This window comes from Indicator indicator, chromosome 10 (assembly GCF_027791375.1).
Source record: "Indicator indicator isolate 239-I01 chromosome 10, UM_Iind_1.1, whole genome shotgun sequence".
In the NCBI taxonomy this organism is placed as follows: Eukaryota; Metazoa; Chordata; class Aves; order Piciformes; family Indicatoridae; genus Indicator; species Indicator indicator.
In genome coordinates this window covers 28,574,960-28,589,643 of record NC_072019.1, presented here as the reverse complement: position 1 = coordinate 28,589,643, position 14,684 = coordinate 28,574,960, and the positions used below count along the sequence as shown (strand labels likewise).

Sequence of the window (14,684 nt, the reverse complement as noted above, 5' to 3'; positions counted from 1 at the left end):
TGCCAAGAGTGCTTTCTTTTTCCTTCCAGAAGAGTTTCTCTCTCATTAGCAGGTCTAAATTTCAGCTAAAGATTTCATAGCACAAAGTGGTAGGAGGGGAGAACGTTGACAACCGTGGAGAATCTCCCCAGCCCACCTTACACTCATTTTGTTCTTAATTATAGCAGAGCCCTGAGCTCCTCCCAGAACAACTGGCAGCTAAGCACACCAGGGCTTGGCTCTGGCTGTTACTGATGAGATCTAATGTGGTTGCACTTAGACTTTGTGCTCTGCTCTCTCAGGTTCTGCTTGGTTGATGGTAGGCAAGGAGATTGCTGCTTCTGCTCACAACGCCTTCAGGCAGCATCCTTTTAATAGGAGTTGATTAAAAAAAGTACTACTAATAAAGTGCAGAGCAAGAAAGGTCAGCACACAGAGAGAAGATGGCTGCTGGAATGCCTTGAGAACAGGATGGGAAGGTTTTACCTGCCATGCCCAGCAGAGAGGGTGGCTTTCTGCCATTTAATAGGGTGCTGGGTTAAGGATGGTTCAGAGCCAAGCACATGGAATGCTTTGGTTGGAAGAGGTCTTTAAGATTGTTGAACCCAAGCATTAAGCCAGCGCTGCCAGGTCACCACCAAACCACCTCCTTCAGCACCACATCTGCAGAATTTTTTAATCCCTCCAGGGCTGAGGACTCCACCACTGCCCTGGGCAGCCTGGGCCTTGACAGCTTTTTTGGGGGAAGAAATTGTTCCTCATGTCCACCCTAAACCTCCCCTAAACCTTTCTGTAGAGGTCTTCCAGCTCTTGTAAACTGTACTTAGAATCATAGAATCCTAGAATCAGTCAGGGTTGGAAGGGACCACAAGGCTCATCCAGTTCCAACCCCCCTGCCATGGCCAGGGACACCTCACACTACAGCAGGCTGGCCACAGCCTCATCCAGCCTGGCTGCAAACACCTCCAGGGCTGGGGCCTCAACCACCTCCCTGCACAACCCATTCCAGGCTTAGGTTGGAATGGACCTTAAAGATGATCCACTTCCAACTCCCCTGCCATGGGCAGGGACACCTTCCACTAGCCCAGGTAGCTCAAGGCTCTGTCCAGCCTGGCCTTGAACACCTCCAGAGAGAGGAAACTTCTACAGTTCAAGCTACCCATGAAGAAATCAACTATTCTTCTGAGGGGCATGACTATAGAATCCTAGACTGGTTTTGGTTGGAAAAGTCCTTTCAGAGCCTTGAGTCCAATCATTACCTAACTCAACCAAGTATGATGCTAACCCCTGACCACTATAACTACATACACATATTTTATGTACATCAACAGGGGCTTTTCCTTATGCTCTTCCATTCTCTGAGGTGCTCCTTGCCATCCCTGACTGCTTCCATCCTTCTTCCTCAATTCATTTATAGATGCTTCTGAGTCAAGACATTTTTGGCCTCCAATTCATCCTTGTCTTTTTCTTTTTCCCTAACACTCCCCCATTTTATTTCTCTGGCTTTGCCTTTTTGCCTTTAGGAGTAATCTTGGGTTTGATGTCTCCATGCTGTCTTCAGGCCATACTTCAGTAGAAAGAGGAATCAAAAGGACTACTAAATAAGCAACCTATGTTGAGAGTAAATTCTTCTACTCTTGTTTTTTTTTTGAGGGTTAGCTGATTCAGTTAACTTTCAGTCATCAGCTATTCATTATCACTCTTTGAACTTGGTTCATCCTCTTAATTATTCAACATCTGAAGTTAGGTCTCCTTCCTGCTCTCTGGGAAAACACATGAGGAAACAGGGGCAAAGTTGCATTTTGAGTCTTTAAGCCTAAAATTAGCTCTTTCTTTCCTGTGTGTTCATTCATTCCGTGTGAACCCAGTAGGTGAGAGTAAAGCATGTGGTGAATTCTCTGGAGATGTGAATCAGATATTGCACAGCTTGATGATGTAGCTCTCATCTGAGGGTGGGAATGATGTTTCTGAAACCACAATCATAGAACCATAGAATTGTTTGGGTTGGAAAAGACCTCTAAGTGCATCAAGCTCAACCATCAGCCCAACACCACCATGGCCACTAAACCATGTCCCACAGTGCCATGGCCGCCCATTTCTTGAACACCTTCAGGGATGGTGACTCCACCACCTGCCTGGGCAGCCTGTTCCAATCCCTGACCACTCTTGCAGCAAAGAAATTGTTCCTCATGTCCAACCTAATACTCTCCTGGCACAATTTTAGGCCATTTCCTCTCATTCTATCTGCTGATACTAGGGAGAAGAGACCAACCTCTACCTCACTCCAACTTCCTTTCAGGGAGCTGAAGAGAGCAATGAGGTCTCTCTGGCTGGGGCCAGCTCTGGTGTCCTCAGCAAAGAGACCTGTTAGAGTGAGGCCAGAGGAGCAATGATGGGAGGGCTGGAAGCCCTCAGCTGTGAGACCAGGCTGTGAGAGTCGGACTTGTTCAGTCTGGGGAGGAGTAGGCTACATGGGAACCTCTGCTGGCCTTTCAGGGCTTAAAGAAATTGATCAGACAGATCTTTGAGATCTGTGACAGGACAAGGGGTGATGGTTTGAACTAAGAGGGAGAGATTCAGACTGGAGAGAAGGAAGAAATGTTTGACACTGAGGCTGGTGAGAGTCTGGCTCATGCCCAGGGAGGTGGGAGCTGCCCCATGCCTGGAACCATTGCAGCTCAGGTTGTTTGGGGCTCTGAGCAACCTGCTCCAGTTGCAGCTGTCCCTGCTGACTGCAGGGGGATTTGACTGGCTGGGCCTTTAAAGGTCTCTTCCCATCCAAACCAGCTTGGGATTTCATGAATTTAACTCAGTAGTGTGTTTCTAAATCTTTACATCTTGCACACAAACATTTTCCCCTGAAATGTGATTCACACATTCACAAATTGCACTGGGTTGGAAGGGACCTTGAAAGGTCATCTTGACCAACCTCCCTGCAGTGAGCAGGGACACCTCCAACTAGATCAGGCTGCTCTTAGTGTCCAGCTGTTCTTATTCTAACTGAATCATGGAAGGGCTTGGTTTCCAGTTTCTCTAGGTGAGGTTCTTGTCTCTGTGGTGCTTTTATTTTAGGCTCTTGGTGCAGAATTTGGTCAAGTCTCCCAAGCCTTCAGTGCTGTGGATGTGTTGGATGTGTTTAGACACCTCCTGCAGCAGCAGTTCCATCTTTGGGGCATTGAAACTGGTTTTTCTCCTCTTAGCATTTGAAGATGGAGAGTGCCCTTGCCCATTACCTGGCAGCAAACAGCAGAGGATGTCAGAGGAGTCAGCAGCTTTTCAGGCACCAGAAATGGCAGCAGCAGGAACATCAGCATGAGTAGACTGTGTTGAGGTAGTTCTCCAAAACTGGGTTATGAAACCAAACAGCTCTGGCAGGCAAAGATTCACAGAAGCTGCCTCTTAGTCCAGAATGTTCCATCCAGTTGGATATGCTGAGTGGTTTCCCCATGTGCTTAACCCAAGTGATGTGTCCAGCCCTGTGTTTGGCACAGTGAAGGTTCTGAGGAGCAGAGGGCTGGAGCTGCTCTGCTATGAGGACAGACTGAGAGAGTTGGGGCTGTTCAGTCTGGAGAAGAGAAGGCTCTGAGGTGACCTTCTTGTGGCCTTCCAGGATCTGAAGGGGGCTCCAAGAAAGCTGGGGAGGGACTTTTTAGGCTATCAGACCTTCAGGCTCTCCACAACTCCCTGAAAGGAGGTTGGAGCTAGGTGGGAGGTGGTCTCTTCTCCCTAGTAACAAGGGATAGGACAAGAGGAAATTTCAAGTTGCAGCCAGGGAGGTTGTCATGGAGCTGTAGTTGTTTGAGAACCATCTCTCAGTGCTAGTTTTGGAGTATTTGTAGGCTTTTGAGAACCATGTTCCTTTGCTGTGTTTAAAAACAAGGTAAAATTTTAAAAAGAGTCATCTTGTTCTGAACCAACCCTGAGGTTCCACAGCTGTCCTTCAGACCTTCTCCAGCAGTTACTTAGGAATGGAAGGACAGATCCAAATCTGATATGGATGTAGATTTCTGTGACAATTTTGGCTGTGGGGTTTTATTAGCACCTTCATTCTCTTCCATTACATCATTCAAAGTGATGAATATTTAACTGAGCCTCACTCAGCATTGCACCTTCCCTGGCACACCTTTGGTGAATTACCCCTTGTCAAAAAAAAAAAAAAATTAAAAAAAATAGAATGAAGCCCTTCTCAATTAAAACTCACAGCCTCTCACAGGTCCTTCAGCTCTTGCTGAGCATTGATCAGATCCCCTCTCGGGCTGCTCTTCTGCAGGCTCAACAGCCCCAGGGCTCTCAGACTTTCCTCCTCACAGCTCCAAGCCCCTCAGCACTTTTGGAGGCTCCCCTGAACCCTCTTCCAATAGTTCCCTGTCTCTCTTGACCTGGGGACCCCAGAATTCGACCCAATACTCCAGAAGTGACCTCAGCAGGACAGAGTGGAGTCCAAATTAGGTTAATACCAAATCAATCAAGACACAGCAGTGGTGACTTTTGAGCTCTAGGTGAGCAGCTGGACTTAATGATCTCAAAGATCTCTTCCAACCTCAACCGTTCTATGGTTCTGTGACAGTGGTGAAAGTTTTAGGAGGAGTAAGTTAGACAAAACATAAACATTGTGTGGGGGTACATGAGTTATTTTAAGAGTAAAGGGGTGGAAATTAGCTGAATTGAGTGTGCTGAAGCTTTGCTTCTCAAAGGAAGCTTTTCTCTGGGTCAGCATAATGTCAGTCAGCTTTTGGAAGACCTTTCCAAAGAAAAGCAAGGCACAGCTGAAACACCCCAGGGGTTACAAACATTTCTTACTATTATTTTAATTAGGATTATAGTACAAAATGGAATTATTTGAGGGAGAGGGAGAAACACACCCTTTGCCCTGGTGACCTGATAATCTTTCTTCAGCATCCTCATCTGTCTTGCTGGTGGAATTGCTCCTTGAATGGCTTCCAGCCTCCCAGATACTCCTGCAGACTAAGGATTTAGTATGAAATGATAAAAATATTTTCATTATTCCTTCTGGTTTTCGTAAGGCATTGGCAGACAGTGAGTATCACTGCATACTGTGGCATTGAGTGCACCCTCAGCAAGTTTGCTGCTGACACCAAGCTGTGTGGTGCAGCAGCCAGGCTGGAGGGAAGGGATCCATCCAGAGGGACCTGGACAGGCTGGAGAGCTGAGCACAAGCCAACCTCAGGAGGTTCAACAAGACCAAGGGCAGGGTCCTGCAGCTGGGTGGAGGCAATCCCAAGCACAAATGCAGGCTGGGCAGGGACTGGCTGGAGAGCAGCCCTGAGGAGAGGGACTTGGGGGTGCTGGGGGATGAGAAGCTCAGCAGGAGCTGTCAGTGTGCACTTGCAGCCCAGAAAGCCAAGCAGAGCCTGGGCTGCATCAGGAGAAGTGTGGCCAGCAGGGCAAGGGAGGGGATTCTCCCCCTCTGCTCAGCTCTGCTGAGACCCCACCTGGAGTACTGCATCCAGGTCTGGAGCCTCTATTCCAAGAGGGATCTGGAGATGCTGGAAGGTGTCCAGAGAAGGGCCACCAGGATGAGCAGAGGGCTGGAGCTCCTCTGCTATGAGGACAGACTGAGAGAGTTGGGGCTGTTCAGTGTGGAGAAGAGAAGGCTCTGAGGTGACCTTCTTGTGGCCTTCCAGGATCTGAAGGGGGCTCCAAGAAAGCTGGGGAGGGACTTTTTAGGCTGTCAGGGAGTGACAGGACTGGGGGGAATGGAATCAAGCTGGAAGTGGGGAGATTCAGAGTGGAGGTGAGGAAGAAGTTCTTCCCCAGGAGAGTGGTGAGAGCCTGGAATGGGTTGTGCAGGGAGGTGGTTGAGGCCCCATCCCTGGAGGTGTTTGCAGCCAGGCTGGATGAGGCTCTGGCCAGCCTGCTGTAGTGTGAGGTGTCCCTGGGCATGGCAGGGGGGTTGGAACTGGATGAGCCTTGTGGTCCCTTCCAACCTTGACTGATTCTCGGATTCTATACCACCTATGATGGAAATCATCTTTCAGGTCACCTGTACCACAACCCAAAGAGGAGGGGACCCATCAGCTCCCCAAAACAAGCCTCATCTATGCTTAACTCCTTTAGCATGCTGATCCTTCTCATGGAGGTGCCTCTTGGTGGGATTCTTCTGGGATTCTTCATCAGGACTGCAGCTGACTGTAGCTGAGTGCACTTTTAGGGGTACAACCACCGTACTTGTGGTAGGAAGAGCCACTCTCTGGTGGTTTCCAGAGAAGCTGCTAAGCAATTCATAAAGCTGTATCCAAAAGGCTCCATTTTTATTCTTTTCAATCACTAATAAATATAAGATAGGTTGTTTTCCTTCAGCAACTCTGCAAGATGGCAGCAAGATTTTTCCCTTTAGTTTCACTCAGATAAATGTTGGTTTTGAGCAAGAATTGAACTTTCCAGGTCAAGAACTTCAGCTCCTGCCTGGAAGCTGGAGTGTTGTGTTCTTGCCTACATCAGCAGCAGTCTGATGTAGTTCTTTTATGCCATGCTTGTGCCACCTGAGCTTTATTTTGATCTGAACCAAACTCAAGGGGCAGTATTCAAGTAAGGATTTCATCTTGGTTGTCTCCTAATCTGTTTCAGGTCAATGCACAAACTGACTCAGCTGGAGAGGCTTGATCTGGGCAATAATGAATTCTCTGAACTGGTAAGAAATGCATTAATTTTTTTTTAATGGAAAGCTGCTGTGGTTTGGTGGCTCTGGGCATGAGGCATGAAACTTTGGCTTTGAAGGCCTTGTTGTGCTGTGGTCACCTTGCCTTGTGGAGTCAAAGATTGCTCATCATTCCTGAGGTGAAGGTTGCTAATAGGATGTGCTTCACCTACATCAGGCTTCAGCAGTTCAGGTGAACCATTTGGGTGGTGGAACACTGGAGCAGGTTGCCCAGGGAGGTAGTCGAGGCCCCATCCCTGTGAGGTGTCCCTGCCCATGGCAGGGGGGTTGGAACTGGATGATCTTTGTGGTCCCTTCCAACCCTGACTGATTCTAGGATTCTATCCCTGGAGATACCCTGATCTAGAGGAGTGTGGTGGGTTGAAGTCCACCCCCCCCCCCAAACATAAAATTGCCAGAGCAGCTCAGTTGGAAAGCAACTGAAGCTGGATTTACAAGCAAAACTGCAGTCTGAAGCATGAAATGCAATGAATATGACAATATTTGCATATATTTACAATTTATAACCAACACAAGAACCCCTCTGGATAAAACCAGGGAGTTACCAACAGCTTCATCCCCTTCCCTCCCCTTCTCCCCTGTACAAGAGAAAGAGACGAGCAAAGAGTAGGCTGTTAGTACTGAGCCACAAGAAGAACACAGCCCAGGTCACCAGAAAGCTAGCATCAGGTAGAGCAAAGAAGCTGAAAAGAGAGAGAATTAGTTTATACAACTAACTTGATGTTAGTTATCAGACCAGTGGGATTATTTAGACCTTAGCATTTTTTTCCCTTTTACAGCCAATGGTAATTGATTTACATTCTACCACTTTTCTACTCCAGCTGTGGAAAATCTTCCTAGGCATCAGCCTAAAACTGCCACATGGAGGATGGTCCATTGCTGATTGCAGGGGGGTTAGACTTAGATGACTTTTGGAGGTCCCTTCCATCCCAAACCATCTGTGAAGGGCACAGAGCTCTCACTATGAGCTGGTAGGCAATGCTGAAACATTTCAGTGTGGGATGAATTGGTCATAGAATCATCAAGGCTGGAAAAGACCTCTAAGATCATCAAGTCCAACCATCAGCACAACATCACCATGGCCACTAAACCATGTCCCTAAATCAGCTCAGTAAAACCCCCTGGTGTCACTTATGTATTAATTAGTTAATATCTATCTTTATATCTTGCAAATATTAGGAATTGCTGTTAGCAGAAGCACATTTTGGACTCCAAGAGGAATTTCTGTCCCTACCTCACCACTAAGATGAGAACTGCGTTTCCTGAGGTTGAACAGCTGTGGAGGTGTTCCCAGCAGAGAAAATAATCACATTCCCTGTATCTAGAGTAGCTTTAACTGTAATATATCTACACCTAGATGATCTTCAAAGTCCCTTCTAACCCAAACCAGTCTATGGATCTCTGAATCTATAGGAACTGACCCTTCTCAGAAACAGTCTGAGGGAGGTGTCAAGAGTGGATCTTTTCAAGGAGACCTCATTGACTGCATCTTGCAGAACTATAAATATCTTAAGAGAAGAAACTTTATGAGACACTCTTTTCTCATCTTTGAGCCCTGTCATTGACAGAGCTGTTCAGTAGGATCTGTGCTTTTAGAATCAGAGGTTCACAGGCTGCTTTAGGTGGGAAGGAACCTTCAAAGGTCATCCAGTCCAACCCCCCTGCCATCAGCAGAGACAGCTGCAACTAGAGCAGGTTGCTCAGAGCCCCAAACAACCTGAGCTGCAATGGTTCCAGGGATGGGGCAGCTCCCACCTCTCTGGGCAACCTGGGAGAGAGCCTCACCACTCTTACTTTAAAACAGATCATTTTTCTATAGAGGAGAATATCTTTAAGATCATGGAGTCCAACCCAGCACTGCCAGCTCACCACTAACCCATGGCCCTCAGCACCACGTCTCCATGGCTTTGAAACCCTTCCAGGGATGGGGACTCCACCACTGCCCTGGGCAGCCTGGGCCAGGCCTTGACAACCCTTTGGGGGAAGAAATTCTTCCTCATGTCCAACCTAAACTTTCCCCGGGGTGACTTGAGGCTGTTTCCTCTTGTCATATCATTTTTTCCTTGGCAGAAGACACCAACCCCCACCTGGCTCAAACCTCCTTTCAGGGAGTTGCAGAGAGCCAGAAGGTCTCTCCCCAGCCTTCTTTTCTCCAGGCTGAACAACCCCAGGTCCCTCAGCTGCTCCTCACCAGACCCTTCCCCAGATTCACAGCCCTCCTCTGGACCTGCCCCAACTTCTCAATGTCCTTCTTGGAGTGGGGTGCCCAAAACTAAACCCTAGCCTATAGTATCCCATCAGAGTGCCATGCTCAAGGCATTTCAAATCTAACTCTAATATGGACAACACAGAAGCAGTCTGTTATCTGTGAGAAGGGTTTGTGCCTGATGAGAGGAATTTAAAAGGAAATTCAACTTGAGAGGGGAAATTCTGATTGTCTCTAATAACCTCCATCAGGGAACACTCTGGAGGAATAAAGAAACATTAATTATCACAGGGACAAGCAGTGTAAAATGACCATTAATCAATTTAGGCTGGAAAATTAGAAGTGATTTTAACCATTAGGGGACAATAAAACGTCAATAGAATTAGGCAAATTGAAATCAATTATCTTTAGAACCTTGAGTAAACATTTTTTTCATAGAAACCCAATCCATGACCACATGGAAAGCTGAGGGACTGAGCTCTCCAGCTTAATGGCTTCTGATTTATCTGATGATTGGAGATCAGAAGAAACTTCTTCACTTAAAGGGTTCTCAAAGACTGGACCAGGCTGCCCAGGGAGGTGGCTGAATCCCCATCCTTGGAGGGGTTAAAAGACACAGAGCTGTGGTGCTGAGGGACATGGTTCAGCCCCAGCCTTGGTAGAGTTAGAGAAGGGTTGGACTCAGTGATCTTAAAAGTCTTCTGTGATTGCATGATGCATTGGGAGCTTCTCCCACGCTGTAGCATGTCCCCTGGGCAGCTGGAAAATCAGATTTGTTATGGGGCAGCAAAGCTGGTGGAGGGTGTGGAGAGGGAGGGAGCAGCTGAGGGAACTGGGGTTGTTCAGCTGGCAGAAAAAGAGGCTGAGGCTCCCCACAGCTCCATAAAACAAAACTGACAAGATCTTCATCTTGTCATCTCAGTCATCTCTAGACTGAAAAGCCCCAAGTCCCTCAGCCTTTCTGTGTAAGAGAGATGTTCTAGTCCCCTAATCACCTTCCTAGCCCTTTTCTGCACCCTTTCAAGCAGTTCCCTGTCCCTCTTGAGACAGGGATCTTAGAACTGGACACAGTACTCCAGCTGTGGCCTCACCAGGGCAGAGCAGAGCAGGAAGAGAACCTCATTTAACCTGCTGGCCACACTCTTCTTGATGGACCCCAGGAGCCTCTTGGCTTTCTTGGCCATGAGGTCAAAATGGTGACACCAACAGGATGACCACAAGCCATTTCTGGCTTGTGGTCATCCTGTTGGTGTCACCATTTTAACCACTGCATAGGAGGACTGCAGACACTAAATCATGCACAGACCCAATCTGTCTGGGAGGGTGTTCTGCTGTACAATCAGTTCTGTACAATCTGCTGCTTTCAACCTCTTTTGAAGACTCTAAGTCCTGCAAAAGGCACTTTAAGAAGAGGAGGTTCACAAAGATTGCACTGGGTTGGGAGGGACACTCAAAGGGCATCTTGTCCCCCCCCCCCCCCCCCGCCACAGTCAGCAGGGACATCTCCAACTAGATCAGGACCACACCAAGTCTGATCTTGAATGTCTCCAGGGATGGATGGGGCCTCAACCTCATTTCTGGGCAACCTGTTGCAGTGTTTCACCACTTGCATTGTGAAGAACCTCCTCCTGCTGTCCAACCTAAACCTGCCCTGCTCCAGTTTCAAACTGTTGCCCCTCACCCTATCACCACAAGCCCTTCTAAACAGTCCCTCCCCAGCCTTGCTGTAGGTCCCCTTCAGATATTGAAGTGCAGCTCTAGGGTCTCCTTGGAGTCTTCTCCTCTCAGGGTGAACAGCTCCAATTGCCCCAACCTGTCCCCACAGCAGAGGTGCTCCAGCCTGCTTTGTGGCCATGTCTCTCTTGTGTTAGGGGTCCCATAGCTGGACACAGGACTCCAGGTGAAGTCTCACCAGAGCAGAGCAGAGCAGAGCAGAGTGGCAGAATCACCTCTCTTGACCTGCTGGCCCCATTTCTGGTCTTTCCTTTCAGCATGGTGTTTCTGAAGCTCCACGACTCTCACTGCTTTGATTTGTCTCATTCCTAGACTCCATACCATGACTCTGCCAAACTTCTAACAAGTTCTTCTTTCTCTTCATTTCTTTTCCAAAGGGGTTCTCCAAAGTTACAAGTTTAGGAGAAGAGCAAGAGTGGTTAAAATTCAATTAAGTATTTGTGTCAATAACTGATGGGGGTCCTAGAAAGGAAAGAAATGATGGTGAAGAGAGAATCTTTCCTTTAGGAAAACATTGATTTCTATTTCACTAAAGAAAATGTGGGGTTTATTTAACTGAGGAAAACCTGGATTCATTTTAGGAAGGAAAACCTGGATTCATTTTAGGAAGGAAAACATGGATTGATTGAACTCTCCATAATGCTCTGTGCTTTTTTTTTTCTCCCTCAGCCTGAGGTTCTCGAGCAAATCCAGAATCTGAAGGAATTGTGGATGGACAACAACTCTCTGCAAATACTACCTGGGGTATGAACATTTATTTTATGTCAGCAAATGATTGTGTGATGTAGGGAGCTGTTTTCCTGACTGGGCATTTGCTTGAGTGGGTTCTTCATCCTGGTTCCTAGAGTTATTAGTTACCATCAAGAAAGCAAAGCCTCCCTATAAATCCCTTTTAATGCTGTGTTATTAGATGACAGCCTCTAACTGGGCCTGGTTTAGTTTAGTTTTGTGTAGTTTTCATTGTGAGGGGAAATGATTTCCTCAGATTTAATGAGTCTGGAGCACATGCATTAGCTTAGGATGTCTTGTTTAGCTATGTGCAGGTGGGCTGAGGTTGGAGGGACCTCTGGAGGTCATCTTGTCCAACCCTTCTGCTCAAGCAGAGCTATCTAGAGAAGGTTGATGAGGTCCTGTACTCAAGCATGGGGGGATCTAGCATGAGTGTGCTGCAGTCCCACTGCCCAGCTAGGTGCCAGTTAGTCCTCAGTCCAAGAGACCAGCTGCTTAAGACAACCCTGCCTCTTAACTGTGGGTTCTTACCTTCAAACATTCTGAGAAATGAACCTGTTCCTCCTCTGGTGGAAGCATAACTTCATCCTTTAAGTACTAAAGGTGGAATATCCTGCAGCCACTACTCATTGCAAAAGTAACTTCTTCCCTTTCCTGTCCCTTATCCCTAGCTGCAAACCCACTTCATTAGCAAAGCTTCTTAGGGTCTTGTAGCTGTTCAAGCCAACAGTTAAATAAATGCCCTGCTTCAGAGTGCAGGAGAAAATTAAGTTGCATTCCACCTGGTGTAACCTAAATGGGGCATGTCAAAGACATGAGTGGCCCCCTCCTCACCCTGGTAGATTAATTATGGTGAGTAACAACACACTCCAACCCCTGTTGCAATCTTAAAAGTAGGTTCTGGCTTTGTCTGGTACTGCTGCTAGATGCCTTAGAGGCTTTAGCTTCGACTCTCATTGAGCTGCAAGCTCAGCAGTGCCAGTGCAGCTGTTAAGGTGGTGTCCTAAGAAGGTGTCCTGAAATTCTCTTTGTGAGACAGATTGTGCTGAACAGCCTGCACAAGAAGCTCTTGCTTCAAGGAACAGGTCAAAATGAAATGATTGTGCTGCACACCCTGCACAAGAAGCTCTTGCTTCAAGGAACAGGTCAAAATGAAATGATTGTGCTGCACACCCTGCACAAGAAGCTCTTGCTTCAAGAAACAGGTCAAAATGAAAGGCAGGTACCATTTTTGGCTCCAGGATGAACTTCAGGATGAACCTCAGCAGTTCCTTTTGTAGTTATCAGAACAAGCAGGTTGGTAGATCACCACTGCTGGTGCTTCAGAGAGATAACTCTGCAGTGAAAGGCTGATGAGACAGCTGGATTTAAGCCTGCATTGCTGTTGTTTGTCTTGAATTAAAGACAGAAACTGTGTGTGTCTGCTGGAGTAACACTTTGTAACATGCTTTTAAGTCTATAGGGAAGTTAAAACAGCTGGTGTACCTGGATGTGTCAAAAAACAGGATAGAAACTGTGGACTTGGACATATCAGGATGTGAAGGACTCGAAGATCTTCTCTTGTCATCCAACATGCTGCAGCAACTGCCAGACTCCATAGGTGAGAAGAGCTCAGAATTTCTTGTGGTCTTTTACAGCCAAGGGTTTCATTTATGTCTTCTCTCTTTTTTTTTTTCTTTTTCTTTTTTTCTTTTTCTTTTTCTTTTTTTTTTTTTGGTTATTATGAGACTTTTAATAGCTGGAAGAAGAACTGCCATTAAATTCCAAAGGAGTTTAGAACATCTGTGTCTGGACAATCCATGAAGACCATTTTGTAAAGCCATGGTTAGAAGGTATTGATGATTCTGATACAGAAAATAAGCAAAGAAAGATATGATTGATCTGATCTAAATTTGAAAGTAGCTATAAGTGATGATGGTAATGGTGTGAAGATCTCGAAGGCAATTACCACCTTTGGTTGCAGCAGGGCAATTCCATAAGGAAGCCTTAAAGAAATGCTTCAAACTGCTCATTTTCTTCTTTTGACTCTATTGCATGCATAGAATTCCTGACTTATTCAGAATATATACAAATTCTGGAAGCAAAGTGCTTGTAGATACATCACCCTCTGCATCTGGATATTTCATTTCAGTCTTGATCCCTTCTATTTTCTTTGGAAGCACTTCAGATCCTTCCCTCTCTTCTGTCTCTCCCAGCTGATGAGCCCATTAAATCATCACCTTTTTCACTTCCCTAAGTGCTTCCCTTTGAACATGGAACTGTTCAGTTCCCCAGTTTTGAATCAACTCAGTGAAGATTCCATAATGTATTGCTAATGAATGACACTGTGCTAGATGAATGTTGCTAGCTGTCTTTCACAGCTCTTCTCCATTTTGGTTTTACATAGCTCTTCTCCATTTTGGTCCTTCACAGCTCCACCATAAATTCAGGAGTTCTTGCTTGATGTGCTTTTTCTGGTATGCAGATGGACATTTAGAGGGCATTTAGCTCCTGTACAAAAGGAATAAATGGTTACAGTTTGAATTCTTTCCCGAGAGGGTGGTGAGACACTGGAATAGATCACCCAGGGAGGTGGTGGATGCTCCCTCCCTGGAGGTGTTCAAGGCCAGGTTGGGTGAGGCCTTGAGCAACCTGGTGTAGTGGAAGGTGTCCCTGCCCATGGCAGGAGGGTTGGAACCTGGTGATTTTTAACATCCTTTCCAAACCAAACCGTTCTGAGTCTTCAGTGTGAGGGTGGTGAGACTCCGGAATGGGCGACCCAGAAGTTTTATGGATGCCTGCTCCCTGGGGGTGCTCAAGGTTAGGTTGGATGAGGCTTTGAGCAGCTTGGGGTGTCCCTGCCCATGGCAGGGAGGTTGGAGCAGATGATCTCTAAGATCCCTTCCAACCTAAGCCATTTCATGATCTATGGATTCTCCACTCAAAGCCAGGCTGAATGGGGCGATCAGCGACCTGGTCTAGCAGGAGGTGTCCTTGCTTGTTGCAGCGTGTTTGGAACTAGATGATTTTTAAGGTGCCTTCCAACCCAAACCATTTGATGATTCTGTGATTACAGAAAGTAAAAAAAAAAAGATAAAATTGATATGGAATATTCATTTATTGCTTCTTCCTCTTCTTCTTCACCTGTTTGCAGGGCTGTTGAAAAGACTGACGACGTTAAAAGTGGATGACAATCAGCTCACCATCCTGCCAAACGCCATTGGAAAGTGAGTACAAGCTTCATGATGCTCAGCATTGACCAAAACATGATTATTTTTTTTCCTTCTGCTTGTGGAGGTATGGTGGGTTTGTTGGTGTTTGGTGGTTGTTTTTTTTTTAACTGAAAAAAATAAGGCAAAGATAGGCTGAATTATCCTT

The 14,684-nt window shown here is 46.5% G+C and overlaps 1 protein-coding gene across 2 annotated transcripts in view; it reads left to right on the top strand.

The window, feature by feature from the left end:
- LRRC7 (leucine rich repeat containing 7) overlaps positions 1-14,684 on the top strand; it is a 103,617-nt gene that overhangs the window by 20,497 nt on the left and 68,436 nt on the right. For both annotated transcript variants that reach the window (XM_054384025.1, XM_054384024.1), the window contains exons 6-9: positions 6,568-6,631; positions 11,268-11,342; positions 12,783-12,927; positions 14,461-14,533. In XM_054384025.1, the coding sequence (XP_054240000.1) occupies positions 6,568-6,631; positions 11,268-11,342; positions 12,783-12,927; positions 14,461-14,533 (357 nt within the window). The remainder of the gene's footprint in view (positions 1-6,567; positions 6,632-11,267; positions 11,343-12,782; positions 12,928-14,460; positions 14,534-14,684) is intronic.